The sequence below is a fragment of the Ailuropoda melanoleuca genome, chromosome 14 (genome assembly GCF_002007445.2).
Source record: "Ailuropoda melanoleuca isolate Jingjing chromosome 14, ASM200744v2, whole genome shotgun sequence".
NCBI lineage: Eukaryota > Metazoa > Chordata > Mammalia > Carnivora > Ursidae > Ailuropoda > Ailuropoda melanoleuca.
In genome coordinates, this window is record NC_048231.1 from 12,725,026 (window position 1) to 12,741,181 (window position 16,156).

General features: G+C 41.4%; 1 protein-coding gene across 9 annotated transcripts in view; it reads left to right on the forward strand.

Annotated features, from left to right (window-relative positions):
• Nucleotides 1-14,142, forward strand: part of LOC117795977 (signal-induced proliferation-associated 1-like protein 1) — a 242,094-nt gene extending 227,952 nt beyond the window's left edge. For 6 of the 9 annotated variants that reach the window (XM_034642448.1, XM_034642444.1, XM_034642449.1 and 3 more), the window contains one exon: nucleotides 12,291-14,142. In XM_034642448.1, the coding sequence (XP_034498339.1) occupies nucleotides 12,595-14,127 (1,533 nt within the window). In that variant the 5' untranslated portion in view covers nucleotides 12,291-12,594 and the 3' untranslated portion in view covers nucleotides 14,128-14,142. Of the gene's footprint in view, nucleotides 1-10,794; nucleotides 11,127-11,195; nucleotides 11,477-11,523; nucleotides 11,671-12,290 lie in introns of those variants that run through there. The other 3 variants (XM_034642451.1, XM_034642453.1, XM_034642452.1) reach the window with 3 other exon arrangements.
• Nucleotides 14,143-16,156: the final 2,014 nt, after the last annotated feature.

Genomic DNA, 16,156 nt, shown 5'->3' on the forward strand with positions numbered 1-16,156 from the left:
AAGGTTTTCCTTCTATAGATTGTAAAAATCAGTTCTCAGTGTTTGTTGTCCCATTTGTTGTCATATTCAAATGTGGATGTCATTTATCATTACACTTCTGTGGGAACTAAGTATCCTAAAGCTAAACTAGGCACAACCCCTTGCCTCATGTCCTCTTTTGGCATAGTTGGTGTTGAATCAGAAAACCTTGAAACATTGGGATATTTTGTATGATTGTCTTTTGGAAACCAAGGACTTGGTGGCAGTGTTAGAGACTTGAAGAGAAAGAGTGGATGCCTAGAGCTCACAAGGAATGGAAAGTCTGGCAGAGATTCCAAGGCCTACTGGAGAAATAAAGATCAGAAAGAGCTGGCCAGAGTGTGAGGAGTTCTGGGGCTCAGTAGAGGAAAATCCCTTCTGCCCCTGGACCACTATACATTTCCAAATGTTGAAAGAGAGATTACAGAGCCCAACATTATGCATATTTTCTGGTTTACCTTTATTTTGTCTCCCCTGAAAGGGTTTTTACCAATTTTTATTGCCTCTGTCAAGATAAGGATGTCTGTTTTAACTGCGCACCATTAATAGTGAGTCCTGGCATTCTTAGGATTTTTCTTAATGGGTATAAAATAATGTAGTGTTGTTTTGATTTGAATGTCTTTGATGCTTATTATACCCATGATTATTATAACACTAGTTAGGCCTTTTCTTGCACTTGTGTTCTGTTAAAGAATTTTCTTTATTCCAATATCTTTTTTCTTTTAAACTTGTTTTAACTGCAATTTTGTCAAAAAAAAATTCAGAATCAATTATTTTGTCAGAAAACTTCAAACTGAGAATTCCTCATTTTTATTGCCAGCAGAGCTGGTGTTAGAACGTAATGATGCATAGTAAAGTGATAATTTCTTTAAAGTAGAGAATCCCTGTCTTGATTCTGAATCACTGTAAGATACATGCAGTACTCTCAAGGGATGCTGTGTAAAAGGTCACATGACAGCATGGCAGGGGCTGGGGTCGGGGGTGGCCAACTGCCTAAGAGGGACTATACCCAAATGCAGTCTTGAGGAGTAAGAGTTGAACGGGATAAAGGGGGGTGAGTAGGAACAAGCCATAAGTGAGGGAAGAGGCATCCCAGGACAGCTTGCCACTCGGTTTCTCCTGAAGGCTCATTTAAGGTACATTCAAGGAACTGTAGCTGGATCTCTTTCCCTTTGACTGGAGCTGAAGATTCAGAGTATAGAGACAAGGCTGTTCATTAGAGGGCTCTACCGTGCATTTGGGAGATTGTTCTTTTGCCTTGAAAGTGGTGGCAAGTTAACGTGACGTTTTAAGCAGAAAAGTGTGAGTGTTGTGCTGGCATGCACTTTATAAACACTCAATACTGAATAGGCAGAGTGATGACATTTTAAAGTGTGAGTGCTAATGCGGACACACAACATGACATCGGAAAATCAAACTTACCATTCCAGCTAGGGGATTCATGCCACTTTGTCACAAAAAGGAAAAGGATGGCCAAGAAACAGAAGAAGGCTTCCGAAGCCTCAAGGTTTTATCTTTGAACACTTGGTTGGTTTGCATTTTAGTTAGCTTTTTTTTCTAGTTTGTAAACGAAAGTTTAAATGATAAAGTTAATAAATTTGAGGGTAATGTGGAATCTAAAAACAAGCCCAAAAATCCAAAACCAGGCTCATGGATATAGAGAACAGATTGGTGGTTGGCTGAGGTGGGGGGATGGAGGGTGGGGTGAAATGGGTGAAGGTGGTCAACAGGCACAAATTTCCAGTTATAAAATGAGTAAGTCATGGTGATCTAATGTACAGCATGGGGACTGTAGTTAATAATATGGTATTGCAGATTTGAAAGTAGCTTAGGAGAACAGAACCTGAAAGTTCTCATCACAAGAAAAAACTTTGTAACTATGTGTGCTGACAGATGCTAACTGAATTTACAGATAACATGCAATTATCATTTTGCAGTATATAAAATATTGAATCATTGAGTTGTATACCTGAAACTAACATAATGTTATATCAGTTACATCTCAATTTTTAAAAATTTAAAAATTTAAAAAAATTTTAATGTAAATCTCATTTAGAAGTCAGGGATTTTTAAGTTTGGGGGAATCAATAAAAATAATTTTATTTGAGGGTTATGTATAAATGTGTATGAATATTTGTATATGTACATAATTAGTAAAGAAAAAAACCTGGGGGAATATGGTGTGCATTGGTTTAAAAAAAGTTATTTCATTCGCTCTTGTCTTAATTGCTGTTGACAAGTTGCCAGAAACATTTGTAGAGGGCTCCTATTTTCAGAACCAGGATATATATATATATACACACATATATATGTGTGTGTATGTGTGTGTATATATATATTGTTGTGAAGTGTTTCGTCAAGTATTTTATGTCAGCTTGGCAACGGGAGGTCCTCTGGTTCTCCTGGATGCAAGTAGCTTCTTTTGTTCTTCCCCATCCACCCCTCTGCAGTGGTTTTCTGGTTCTGTGCTGGATTAAGTCTCTTCAGAAGCGAGCCGTCCCGTGACCTGGATCCTTCCTCTCCTCTGTCCTTATCTTTCAATGCCTCACTTACTGTGGGTGCCCAACCCACACAGTGTCTGGAGGAATACACAAACTGTTAGGAGCGGCTACCCTTGGAGTTGGTATTGGGGTGTCCTGAACAAGAAGATATATTTTTCACTTTTTCAGTACTATTTCTCTCTTTTTTTTAAAACAAAAAGCATATAATTCATTCACTTAGAAAACAACATTGCAAAAGGGGGCAGCATGGGGAGACTTGGATGGGAGAAAAATGACATGGTGCATAAAAGATGATTATCTTGACCATGATGAATTTGATGGTGGTTATTTGTAATTTCTGGTTTCTGTTGTCCTTCCTACCTGTGCTGTACTAACTAGCCCTCCTTTTTCCTGTGAATGTGTTTATTTACTTGGCTGGGATTTTTAAGAGCTGATTCTGTTGTGCATTAGTTTACCTTTTGGTGATTTCATTGTGATGGTGCCTTGTCCAGTTCCAACGGATGCACTTCTGGTTGCTCTTTTAAAAGATTTGCTCATTTATGTGGCTATTTTTCATGCCCTTTGATGGTAACTGGATAGAAGAGAAGAAGGTCAAGTTGCTGTTATTTTTCATTCACTTCTGTTGTTGTTGTGAAGACTCCTAAAGAGAGAAAGATGAAGCCGAAATCTATCTTAAATTTTGGTTAAGTGGGCTTTCTTCCCCCCTTGACCTGTCTCCCTCAACACAGGTATTTATGAGATAACCATACCTACGTTTTAGATTACAGTGTGAATTCTATTAATTTATCTGTTAATTTCACGTCCATTTTAACTGAGATCAAGTGATTTTTGTTTCTTAATGATTTAATTTCAAGGATATGAGCTTAGATGCTTTTGGGATTAAAAAAGCCCTCAGGAGGGGGGCGCCTGGGTGGCACAGCAGTTAAGCATCTGCCTTCGGCTCAGGGTGTGATTCTATCCCGTAACGCCGGGATCACGCCCTGAGCTGAAGGCAGACGCTTAACCGCTGTGCCACCCAGGCGCCCCTAAATAAATAAAATCTTAAAAAAAAAAAAAAGCTCTCAGGAACCTAAACATCTAATGGGGGAAAAAGANTTCCCTCTCTCGCTGGCTGTCTCTATCTCTGTCAAATAAATAAATAAAATCTTAAAAAAAAAAAAAAGCTCTCAGGAACCTAAACATCTAATGGGGGAAAAAGGCCGAACCATGTGTAGGGTTAGTCACCAATGTCAGAAAGAAGCAGGAGGAGAGGCATTTTTGGGGGAGAGGGTGTTCTAGTGCAAGCAGCTTGGCTGAGGAATCAGACCCTGGTCTCTTCGGAGCGGCAGGGTCTTCACACGTGAAGTTCGTGGATCACACCTCCCAGCAGTTGCTGTGGGGAGTAAGCAGGGTTGTGCATAGAAACTGGTGCATCAAGGACGCTCAGACTGTGGTTAAAGCTGATGGTGACAGATTGCTGAGGGGCGTGTCCTGGAGGAACATCATGGCCTAGTTGACAGGATAGGAGTCTGGCAGTGAGGAAATCTGGCTTCACACGGGGGCTTTCCCCCTGTTTGCCTTTGGTGAACTTGCAGTTTCTGACCCTGCGAGACCACATGTGGAAGAGGGAGGGTTGGCACTTGGTATTCTTTCTCGTAACTCACAGTTTTACATTCTGAACGTGAGGTCAGAGAGGGATACCCTTGATCTGAATCAGTCATCCCATAGATCTTTATGGAAAGGTGCTACCGTTTGTCCCGAATTCCGGGCCTGAATCACACAGTAACAGTGGTGGCTGAGGAGTCATGAAGGTTCCCAAAAGATAAGTGACTTGACCACGGTAGCATTTTAAGGAAGTTAATCATCAATATTTTTCTCGCATTAGGTGTATTTCATACCGGAGTTGGACTTCGAAAGTAATAAGTAATAACTGAGGCTACAAAGGGAGACCTTTTTTTCTTTTATAATATATTTTTGAAGTAGTTTTCTGCCATAAATCCTTGGCCAGTCCAGTATTTACTGGGAGCAAGCCCACTGGATATGTCATATGCAATCTACTTACCTCCCTGAAAATGGAGGTGACCTCACGGGGTGCTCATGAGGACTGGAGGCACAAACCCGTGTTGAACAGTGAAGTAGATGGGAGTCCCAATGCTTCAGAGCCCTGCAGGGAGAGCGTATAGTCAGAACTGAGGGTGTGATGAAACAGACAAATGGACCATCTGCAATCTGTATGGAAGGAAATGCTAAAGCAGTGTGCGGTGATTTTATGTTTTAATTTTTTTCTTTAAAAAAATTTAATTTATTTATTTTAGAGAGAGAAGGAGAGAGAGCATGAGCAAGGGGAGGGGCAGAGGGAGAGAAGAAAGAGAGAATCGCTAGCCGACTCCCTGCTGAGCACGGAGCCTGACACAGGGCTGGATCCCACGACCCTGAGATCATAACCTGAGCCAAAAACCAGGAGTTGGCCGCTCAACTGACCGAGTCACCCAGGCGCCCCTTTAATTTTTTTCTTTTTAGTCTTGGTCTTTGGGTGGTATTTTAAAATCTGCTAAGTGAAAGATGGTCACTGTTGATATTAATCATGATTAACAGTTATTTGGATATTAGAGTTGTATGTAGAAATAACTTTCTCCATTCTTCTTACTGATGCTACTTTCTACTGTTTTTCTAAGCTGAATTTACATGTGCTTTTTCAAGTGCACTTTCTTAAATTCTTTGTGGGAGATAGATATTTAATTGAGAGAACCACCATATCTCTATTACAGCCACTTGTGATGTTCTATCTTACTGAACCCTCTGGATTCCCATGCTTCTCTCCTCTGTTCCAGGTGCCTTCGAGGGACTTGAGGGTGGACTTGTTCCCTCTGTGTCGCCTCCTGGGAGGGTGACAGCATAGTGCAGAGCTCCATCCGGTGCCCCAGTGTCTACGTTGGCAGCCTGACAAGCTGTCTCAATGATGGGGATTCTCTGCTGTGGCTCCTCGTGTCTGGATCAAAGGCAGCTTTCATAGCTTATCTAATTTAAATCTGACTTAATACAGTTCAGACCTCTTTTCCTTCTGTCCCCAGAGAAGGTCACTACTATTAGACTCTTCCTCTCCAGGTTACAAACAGTTTCAGTTTCTTGAGCCATCAGTATCTCATAGCAGAGTCAGATGGTGACCTTCTTTACATTGAGCCTGAATCTCTGCGGAAGGATGACTGTGAGGACAGGAGGTGAGATGTCTGCGAATGTGGGGAAAGTAGATGCGCCCCAGGAAGGGGGGTGAGTGAGTGATGGCCGCCCAGCCTCACTCCCGTTAGGCAGCCTCAGATGTTTTTCCAGCCCTGTTGGGCAGGAGGGGACTTTTATACCGATATTAAATTTAAAGAAATCATGTGTAAATGAGGAAGAAGAGGCAGTTGTGTATGAAGTAATTCATCCAGTCTGCAAATACTGCTGGTCTTATAGTCTTGAATACTCTACATGTCATGTAGCCCTCTTTGATTTCGTTTAAATCCGGCAGTTTAGTGCAAGAGCCTCTCCTACGAAGGACCTCACATCTGCCGAACTTCGACTTGTTTGGTGATGTGAGTGGTTGGAGCTTTGACATAGTGCAGTATCTTATAATTAGTATTCAGGTGCGTGTTCGTTGTACTACATGCCCAGGTGTTTTGTTTTGTTTAGTAAAAGAATGATTATTTCTTCCTGTTTCTAAAATCATTTCTAAAAAAATGATTTTTTTCGCAAGTTTTTTCTTCTGATTGTTAACGTTATATATGCTCAGTTTAGAAAATAAATAGTACAAGTAAAAAAAAAAAAAGGAAGAAAAAAGAAAGCCCAGAAGTTATTCTTAATTCAACTATCTCAAGACAAGCATTGTAAATTCTTTGGGGAACTACTCCCTTTGGCTTGTTTATATATCTGTATGTAACTTTTAAAAAAACAGCTATATTTATAATGTATATACAATTTTGTTTGTGTCCTAGGTTATTCTAAAATTGGGCATTCTTGTCCCTAGTTACGTTCAGTAGGATGCACAGTATAAAAATGTTCTATTTTTTTAAAAAGTGAATCCAGGGTCATATCCAAAGAAATATTAGTTTAAATAAACTAGGTTTTTTTTTTCCCATGGAATCTTTAATCTACTGTAAAGTACTATCATGTCTTAAGGGAGGTGATATATAGTGTGTCCCTGCCTTATTTAATTATGGGACCCTTTTCTGTGGATTACTGACTTGCAGAATTTGAAGCAGAATTTGGGAGAAGCTGGCAAGGATTTCCCCTTGCATATGAGGCATTTCTTGGTTGTTCCCTGGCATCCGTTTTTCATGTTCCCCTTTCCCTAGATCATACTTGGTATTAAGTGGTTTAGTACCAAGTTGTGCTTGATAATCAGCTGTGCAGTAGTAGATCACAGTGTACAGTATTGACGAATGCAATTTTTATGTATTTTAAATGAATATTAATGTACAAATTAATACATTAAAACACACACTTGCTTCACTGTTCTACTCTGTTCTCTTAATATCCTGCTGCCAGACATGGAAACGCTCAGTGCCCCTGATGAGTGGGTGAGCTCCAATTTCTTTTCCTTGAAAGTATTCGTTTACTGTACCTCAAACATCTATTATTTTCCCTCTAATGATTCTGATTCACTGTTACCCTCCTACTTGCTACCTTTTACTTTACTTTCTACTTTGAGCTCCTCAAACCTAGCTCTTTGGCATTGTAGCAATTGCTTATTACATAAGTTTAGTCATATTTAAGTATAAGAGATAAATATTCCCATTTATTTCTCTCCTTCTTGTTTTGCCAACTGTTGAATCATTTCACTGCTCATCAGTAACTCCACCATATAACCTGCTTGGTACCTGCTTCATTCTGTCATCCCTTTTTTGCCATCAAGCATTCTACCAAGTTTTATTGTTTCCTTCACTAGGCCTTTGAAATGTAACTTTTTTAATTGAACTTTTTTTAGTTAGGCAGGTGGGTAGGAGCCAAATGTTACTCCCACTTTTGGTTCTTGCTCTGGCCTAGTAGACACATTTTAAGTTGCTTTCTTATCTCCAAATTCAAATGTAACTTGATCCTTTACATGGGTGTCAATATCCCATAACTCTTTTAATCGGTTAATTTCAGGCCAAGTTTTTTTTAAATCTACTTCATCTCCATCAGTGGTGTCTTTTTCAGATAGTGAACATTTTGAAACAGGAACTAGATTTATCAACCCTGTTTCTCCCAATTCTTCCTGCTTTTTGTTGAAGGGACAGAACGGAAATGAAAAAAGGGGGAAATTCCTGTCTAAAAAGTTATGTGCTGATTCATGAATCTTAAATTACAAATGACATTGCCCTGAGATGTTTGTATGTTTTTCAAGCCCTCTTGAAAGAGTGAGACAGACCTTCCAACTGAGATGTTACTTTTATGTAATGTGAATGAAATTCAGGAAAGCCAGGAAGGGATGCAAAGGAAAGAGTTTACCTTATTTGGTTATCTTAGCTAACCTAATGTTCAAGGACTGTGAGCTTATATTTTTATTTTAAAATAAAGCTTATTATTACATTGTAAAATATATTTATGGGCATTACTAAAGAATATTTATGGGCATTCTAAAGCTATATATACAACTTTGTAAATTATTTACATTGATACCTTTATAAATACTCAAATTTCATAACTAATATTAAATAAATACTGGTGGAGGAATCTAACAACATCCCATTTTGGAATATGGACGTATTTGATGAGAAGCACTACATCTGTTTTGGTGAATATACTGTATTGTTTTGTAAATTATTTCAGGATAGGAAGTATAGTTGTTGGTTTTTTTGGTGTTTGGTTTTGTTTTTGTTTTTTCCCTTCCCACATTTTCTTGTGTAGCCTTTAAACTATTTTTTATGCCCTTGGCACAGAGAAAGTTTCTCATGTTGTTCCTTTCGTTTAGTTCCTTCTATTATTTATTGTTCTCACTTCCTTATCACTCATTCTTTTCTTGGAAAAAAATTATTTTTCCATTTTTCTGGTAGTTAATTCATTGTACAAAATGGGTAAATAAGGAAGCGATCAAATGAGTACTTGCATGTATTTTATCTGGAGTTTAGGAGAGAGGGTCATGCGTGGAGATTTGGAGGTAACTGCACAGAGGTTATATCTGAAGGTTCAGGTACCTGTGACATCACCAGAGTGTACTGGCCACCATGCAGCATCTCCCCACGTAATTCCCTTATTCTGTCTTCATTCAGTTGCACAGGCAACTATGATCCAACCAAGTCAACAATATCCTGCTTTCCAGAGTAATGTTTTTACTTGGGTGTACCCATGCCTGCTATCTCATCCTAACACACTCAGTGCTCCTGTACATCCCAATACTAATACCCTTTATAGCCCCCTCGAAGTATGAAGGATGGTAAGAGAAGCCAGCCAAGGATGCCACTCTGTAATCACTAGCTTTTCAGTGGAGCCCACCCGTGATATTGAAGAGTGAGCAAAAAGAGAAAGGCAAGAGAAAATGAAGAACATGGCTATCATGGAAATCTCGAGAAGAGTGTTTTAGGAAGGAGGGAGGGATCAAGAGGTCAAGAGTGTAAATGTCTCAAGGAGCCAGAATGATAAGGACTGTTTTTACACGTATAGCTTCCCTTGAAGAAAGGGATTGTTTCCTCACATGCCCGTGGTACCAAGTGTGTGGTCAATACTCAGAAGGGAATTGAGAAATGCTGGGAGTGATTTAGAAGAGAGGAGGAAGCACTTCTGGAGGATTGACATTATTAGGAAGGGATGGTGGGTCCCGTTGTGATAGACCTTGAGTGATGAAAAGATTGTCAACCAGTAAGATTTGGATGCATCTTCTCCTTTTCTGATAGAATTTGCAGGAAGTCGCTGAACCAAACAGTGGGTTGGTGTTCTTGCTAAATGGGTCTGCCATAGACTCAAGTAGTAGTACTTAGAGGTGGAAAATTAAACGTGTACCAAGGAAATTTCTGTATAGCTTGCTCTTTCAACAGATGGAGGTGATGTGCTGTAAGTTAGTGTTGTTCTTCTATTTAAGTCTATTGCTTTTTACTGTATTTAATGATGTTTAAGCAGGTTTGCTGATAATTAAGAGAATTGCTAATAATTGTCAACATATGTTTGCTTTTCTCTCACCCCTGAGGAATAGGTTTTAGGTGTTACTGATCTGTCGTAATATTACACACATGGTTGACATCTTTATTTTTGACTAGTTTAACAAATGCAAAACATACATACGTTTCTACATATACTAGTGTCTGTCCAAAGTTCATATTGCACTGAAAGGGATTTGATGCTATGCTATAAACAGGGATGGGGAGAAAGAGAAGGGAGATGGGACAGAGAGGGAATGAGAATAGTAAAGAAGGTCCTATGACAGAAAAAAAAACAAAAAACAAAACCCTGTTATTTAACTCAGTTGTCTGCCTTCCAGTTCCTTGGTTTTTATAGATCATTAAATTGTGGGTACGCTCTCTCCCTATGTGCCCACCTATATTTTGAAATTAAAACATTGCATTGTTTCATAAGACGTAGCTGGAGTCTTGGCATTTCTTTCAAACTGCAAAGTAATTTTTATGAAATATAAGATTTTTAAAAACTCATTAAAAAAATCTAGGAAGCCTTTGAGATGGTTCTGAAGAGGAGGTCTGTAGCAGAGACAGCTTCAGCCTGGGCTTTTCCAAGTCAGTTCTATTTATTGTCTTTTAGTGCTGGCTTTCAGTTTCCTCCTGCAATGGATACAACTTCACATATCCTAAAAAAGACAGTTCTGCAACAAACTATTTTCTGAGGGAAATGAAACGTGACAAGAATGTCTTTATTCCCGGTGGCATTCATGTGTTGGCCTTTTAGAGACTGAAAGCTCTGGGAAAAGATTTATTTGGATTTCTCTGAAATTGTGAGAAATGCTGAAAACATCTGATTTTTTATAAGAATCTACTTAGAATTGTTCTTTATGCTAGTGTATTCTCTGTTTGAAAGATAATTCATTGAAATCAACAGCCAACAGCCCACCTCCCACCCCCGCCCCTAGTTACAAAATAGCTCATAAATTCTAGCTTTGGTTGTCTAAAGATTTTCTTCTCTGGAGATGGGCTTGGAGGTTACTTTGCATTTTGGCTCAGTTGGCTGGTTTTCCTCCCATTTTATGTGGAGCACTCCTGGAACCTCTGCTGTGGCCACATGTGCTGCCCCTCCTCTGTCTCTGGAAGCAACAGTTAGCACGTTATTCCACTTGAAGGCTTACAGTTCAAGAGGGGCACGCCGCGTTGTGAATTGTTAAGGAAATCAGAGCAATCTGAGGGCAGAAGTTTCTAGAGAGCTCAAAAGCCAGGTTTAATTAGGTAGCGGTGCAAAGCCTTTAACCCCTTTCACAAAAGCGGGGGAGGAGGGGCCCGAGTGAAAACAATTGGCGTTTATCTGCCCGGCCTCCCGGCCCAGCCCCCGAGCCCAGCTGGAGCTCCGCCGGCCCTGCATTCTGCAGGCAGCGTGCAGTTTCTGAAACTCCCCTAAATGTTCCAGCCTTTAAATAGCAGCGAGTCTTCTAAAATGATGCTGCGTACTGCAAGAGAAATTAAAGCGGCTGCCTCGGAGGCAGGAGGCCGACTCGCGAGATGCTTAATTATCGTGGAAGTAAGTGCTTGTTACCGCCGAGCGGAGTGCAGCGAGCGCGGGTCGTCCTCGGGGTGTCAGCCGTGATTTGTAGACAATGCAGCCCTGTCAGCCCGGTGCTGGTTCAGCAGCATCCTTCCAAACGTGGATTTGGCAAGAATTTAAAGGCCACCTCTTGTGTAATTTGTGGAGCCTTGGAAAGAGGGTCCCTGCCGTTATTTGCAGGATGTACGCAACCATGCGGGGTTTTGTGCTCAGAATGGGTGTCTCTTGCCTCCTGACTGAGGGGCTCACAAGGAAGTTGGCGTTCTTCACCCGTCACCTGCACGGATGCTAACGCTCCTCTGTCGTCTGTCGGGGAATATGGAGAGGTCTGTCCAGAGCAGCATTTTGTCCTGCTGTCTTCATAAATCAGCACCGGAGGGTGGGGGAGGGTGCAGTGCGTAAGGAAATGCAGGCGTTTTGTTAATTAGCGGAGTATTTCCAGCTTCCAGAGTAGAGTAGGGAGAGCCGGGGAAGAGGTGGTGGTGAATGCGGGATTCATCCGGAGGTCTTCCTCGCGGGGGTAAGTAATTAAGTGAGGGAAATTCAGAGGAGTGGTAATGGATGTAATGGCTCCGGGAAAACCCGGTTTATTTTCTATTGGATTTGCTCTTGCCAACTACGTTAAGCGTTTATAAAGAAACCGAAAAAGCAAGCAGCGTTTTGAAATATGAAAGGTGTTGAAAAGTGAGTGTTGCAGGGTACTCGATAACGTGATTTTCAGTCTTGTTTAGAAACTGACTGTACGTTGCTCTAATTACCGAACTCCGTTGGTCGTGTTGCGAACTTCTGCTGGGCACAGTGGTTCGTGATGTTCTGTGTTACTGGAGGTCGGAGCCTGTACTTGGTCGGTACTTGGGGTAGGAGCCTTGATGTCTTGGAACGAGATCCCCACCCCTCCCTGCTATTACATGAAACAGTTCAGTGAAGCTAAAGTATTAATAGTCTTTGAAAATATGTACCATTTGATTTTATTAAATGCTTTCACTTTCTTTCAAACCTGCTTTACTAAAAAGATGGGCTGTGACCCACAATCCATTATCGAGTCTTTTATTTTCATGTGTCTGGTTTTAGCAATTGCATATTTATTTTTAGAGGTATTTATCAGATGCTAATTCTAATTGTCCTCCTTCTCTCTTTTAGAGAAAGCATGGGATTGTGGCAATCACAGAGCCCCAGTAATACAAGTTCCATTCAGTTTTTTCTGAAAGAAAGCTGTCTGTGAAAAGTGAAGCAAAGGAAACCATTGTGGATTATAATGTTTTGAAGATCTGGATTTTCAGAGTTTTGGAAATAAGGCATCTTTTCACCTTTTAAATGAAAAAGATTAAGATCTCATGCAACTGCTGTATTTTCTGGAAACCGTTCTCCAAAAGGGAAGTGCACATTTAAAACTTAGCTATGATGGTCCTTTGTGCAGGGATTTGAGTCTGATTGCTTCTCCATCATGACCAGCTTGAAACGGTCACAGACAGAGCGGCCGGCTGCCCCCGAAAGGGCCTCGGTTGTGGCCACAGATGGCGCTCCCAAAGTCCACACTGATGACTTCTACATGCGACGCTTCAGGTCCCAGAATGGCAGCCTGGGGCCCTCGGTCCTGGCTCCAGTAGGGCCGCCCCGAAGTGAAGGCTCTCACCACATAACCTCCACCCCCGGAGTCCCCAAGATGGGGGTTAGGGCTAGGATTGCGGATTGGCCCCCACGCAAGGAGAACGTCAAAGAATCTAGCCGTTCAAGCCAGGAAATAGAAACCTCAAGTTGCCTTGAGAGCCTGCCCTCCAAAAGCAGTCCTGTGAGTCAGGGAAGTTCTGTTAGCCTCAACTCCAGTGACTCAGCCATGTTGAAGAGCATACAGAACACGCTGAAAAGCAAGACGAGGCCGGCGGAGAGCATGGACTCCAGATTTCTCATGCCCGAAGCCTACCCCAGCTCCCCCAGGAAGGCCCTCCGCAGGATCCGGCAGCGCAGCAACAGCGACATCACCATAAGTGAACTTGACGTGGATAGCTTCGATGAATGTATCTCGCCCACCTACAAGACTGGGCCATCACTGCACAGGGAATATGGTAGCACCTCTTCAATCGACAAGCAGGGAACGTCCGGGGAGAGCTTCTTCGATCTGTTAAAGGGCTACAAAGATGACAAGTCTGATCGAGGTCCAACTCCAACCAAGCTCAGTGACTTTCTCATCGCCGGTGGGGGCAAGGGCTCCGGTTTCTCTCTGGATGTTATCGACGGGCCCATCTCCCAGAGAGAGAACCTCAGGCTCTTTAAGGAAAGGGAAAAACCACTCAAGCGCCGTTCCAAGTCTGAGACTGGAGACTCGTCCATTTTTCGGAAATTACGCAATGCCAAAGGTGAGGAACTTGGGAAATCGTCGGATCTGGAAGATAACCGGTCGGAAGACTCTGTCAGGCCCTGGACATGTCCAAAGTGCTTTGCCCACTATGATGTCCAGAGTATATTATTTGACTTGAATGAGGCGATAATGAACAGGCACAATGTTATCAAGAGGAGAAACACCACCACGGGGGCATCGGCTGCTGCCGTGGCCTCCCTGGTCTCGGGGCCTTTATCCCACTCGGCCAGTTTTAGCTCCCCGATGGGCAGCACGGAGGACCTGAATTCCAAGGGGAGCCTCAGCATGGACCAGGGAGATGATAAGAGCAATGAGCTGGTAATGAGCTGTCCGTATTTTCGGAACGAGATCGGTGGAGAGGGTGAAAGGAAGATCAGCCTGTCGAAATCAAATTCTGGTTCCTTTAGTGGGTGTGAAAGTGCCTCCTTTGAGTCTACACTTAGTTCCCATTGCACAAACGCAGGAGTGGCGGTCCTTGAGGTGCCCAAGGACAGCCTCGTGTTGCATCTGGACCGGGTGAAGAGGTACATCGTAGAGCACGTGGATCTGGGCGCGTACTATTACAGGAAATTCTTCTATCAGAAGGGTGAGTGGAGATCTGTAGCATCGTGGATAAAATAGTTAACATGTATTTGCTACCATTTATGTCTTTTTGCATTTTTGAATTACTTTCTCCTTTCAGGCATAAAAATGGATTTTTAATACTAATGATTTTTTTAAATTTAGTGGATGAAATTATAGTCTTTGTGTAAAAGACTTGATCTGTTACCTTGAGTGATGAATGCCATAAAGTTGAAAATATTTTGAAGATAGCTTTTTTTTAATGACTACAAAAACAGTCTTAATGCTGCCTTTTCTTAGAACTTCAAAACCATTTTTCTGCCTCAATGTTTTCATTTTAGTGAACATTAGTTATGTTATTTGACAAAAAATCTCAGAGCCAATAAGTCTCAGGAGTCAAATCTAAGTCTTACAGAATGGGGTAGAAAAGGGGTGACTTCCTTTCTGTCTTGTCTGCTTTTTGTGTGTTTGGGGGGGGATATACATATATTTTTGGATTGTACTTTTATGGTTTTATCTCCTGCTTTTAAGAAAGGCCGTGTGATTTATTAACAGTAAGTAGTTTAAACGAAGTCTTAGGAGCAATCTAATAGTGTTTCTGAGCCACATTATTCACTGAAGAGTGAGCTTCAGTCCTGTGCGTACCCAAGCTGAGAAACAGGCTGCTCGCCAGGGAAGGACCTGCACGGTGGTCTGTTAGCTAGCTCAGGAGTCTCCGCAGCCCAGCTGAGTGGCCCCCTGGGTGCAAAGTACTAGAGCAGTATTTTGACTTTCCACCTACTTCTTCAGGGTTTTGACTCTTTCTTAAACTTCTTGTAAATGAAGTTCCACTTCTAGTGCTCATGGTAGCTGTATTAACATTGTTCGCATTAGAATAAAACTTATCCTAAGGTTATTGCATGATAGACCGTATTCATGAGGGCTGATTGACCCCAAGAATCTTGTCTTGTTGCTAATATCCATGTGTCCTAAATATCTGTCCTAGATATTTGACAACGTGATAATGAAAATCCCATTTTCTTTTTTAAGCAGTCGATGTTTTCTCAATAATTTTATGGAGTTCTGATTTTTTAGAAATCACCTATACTGTCCTATATACCTTGACAAGGTTTCTCAGTGTGGCCATCTTGGCATTTGGGCCTGGATAATTCTTTGCTGGAGGGGGCTGTCCTATGTGCATTGTAGGATAAGATTAGCAGCAGCTCTGCCCTCTACACCGTAAACGCCAGTAGGTACCCCTCCCCCCAGTTGTGACGACCTGAAGTGTCTCCAGGTATTGCCAAATATGTCGCGGGAGGTAAAGTTGCTTCTAGCTGAGAACCCCTGCTTTTACCTCAGGACATTTTCCACAGGTGTTTCTGAGCTATCTGTTGGTGGGGGCCATCTTGCTAAAAACAGAACATATTGGTCATAATTTTACTTACATAGTAGTAGGCACTTTTTCTACTAGGCAGTATAAAAATATTAATGAACATTTTTGAGCACTTATTATGTAACAGGAACTTTCAGTAAGTATTTGATATGCCCTGCATTTTTCTCCTTTCAACCTCAAAATGCCCACTGAGGTAGGTACCGTCAATGATTGCGTTTTCCAGATGAGAAGACTGGGGCTTATGTGGTTTAGTGGATGTAGGTGGTTCAGCTGACATGGCGCTAGTAGTGTGGCAGTCTGTATTCCACGTCTGCTGTGTCTCACCTGCGCTGTGTTCTTAACCACTGGGCCCTTCTCTCTGCTGTGTCAGAGTGAAGGGAAAGAGTATGTTTTTTATGTTTAAATCTGGTAGAAATTTGTATGGCATAAAAATTTGGACATCTATATTCCAGAGGAATCCAGCTTAGATCCTAACACTTCATAAATTTAAAAGCCACTAATCCAAAGTCATTTCTAATTTGAAGCATGGAAAATACCGTTACCCAGCATAATTGGAACTGGGTTAATTGAAAATACCAGTTAAGAGTAGGGAATTTTTAAAAGTTATACATGCCCAGTGTATTTTATTTTCACTAAAATATGTAAAAATGGATTTGCCAAACTCTTGTGAGGCCGAGGGTTTGTTTGTTTTTTTTTTAAAGATTTATTTATTTATTT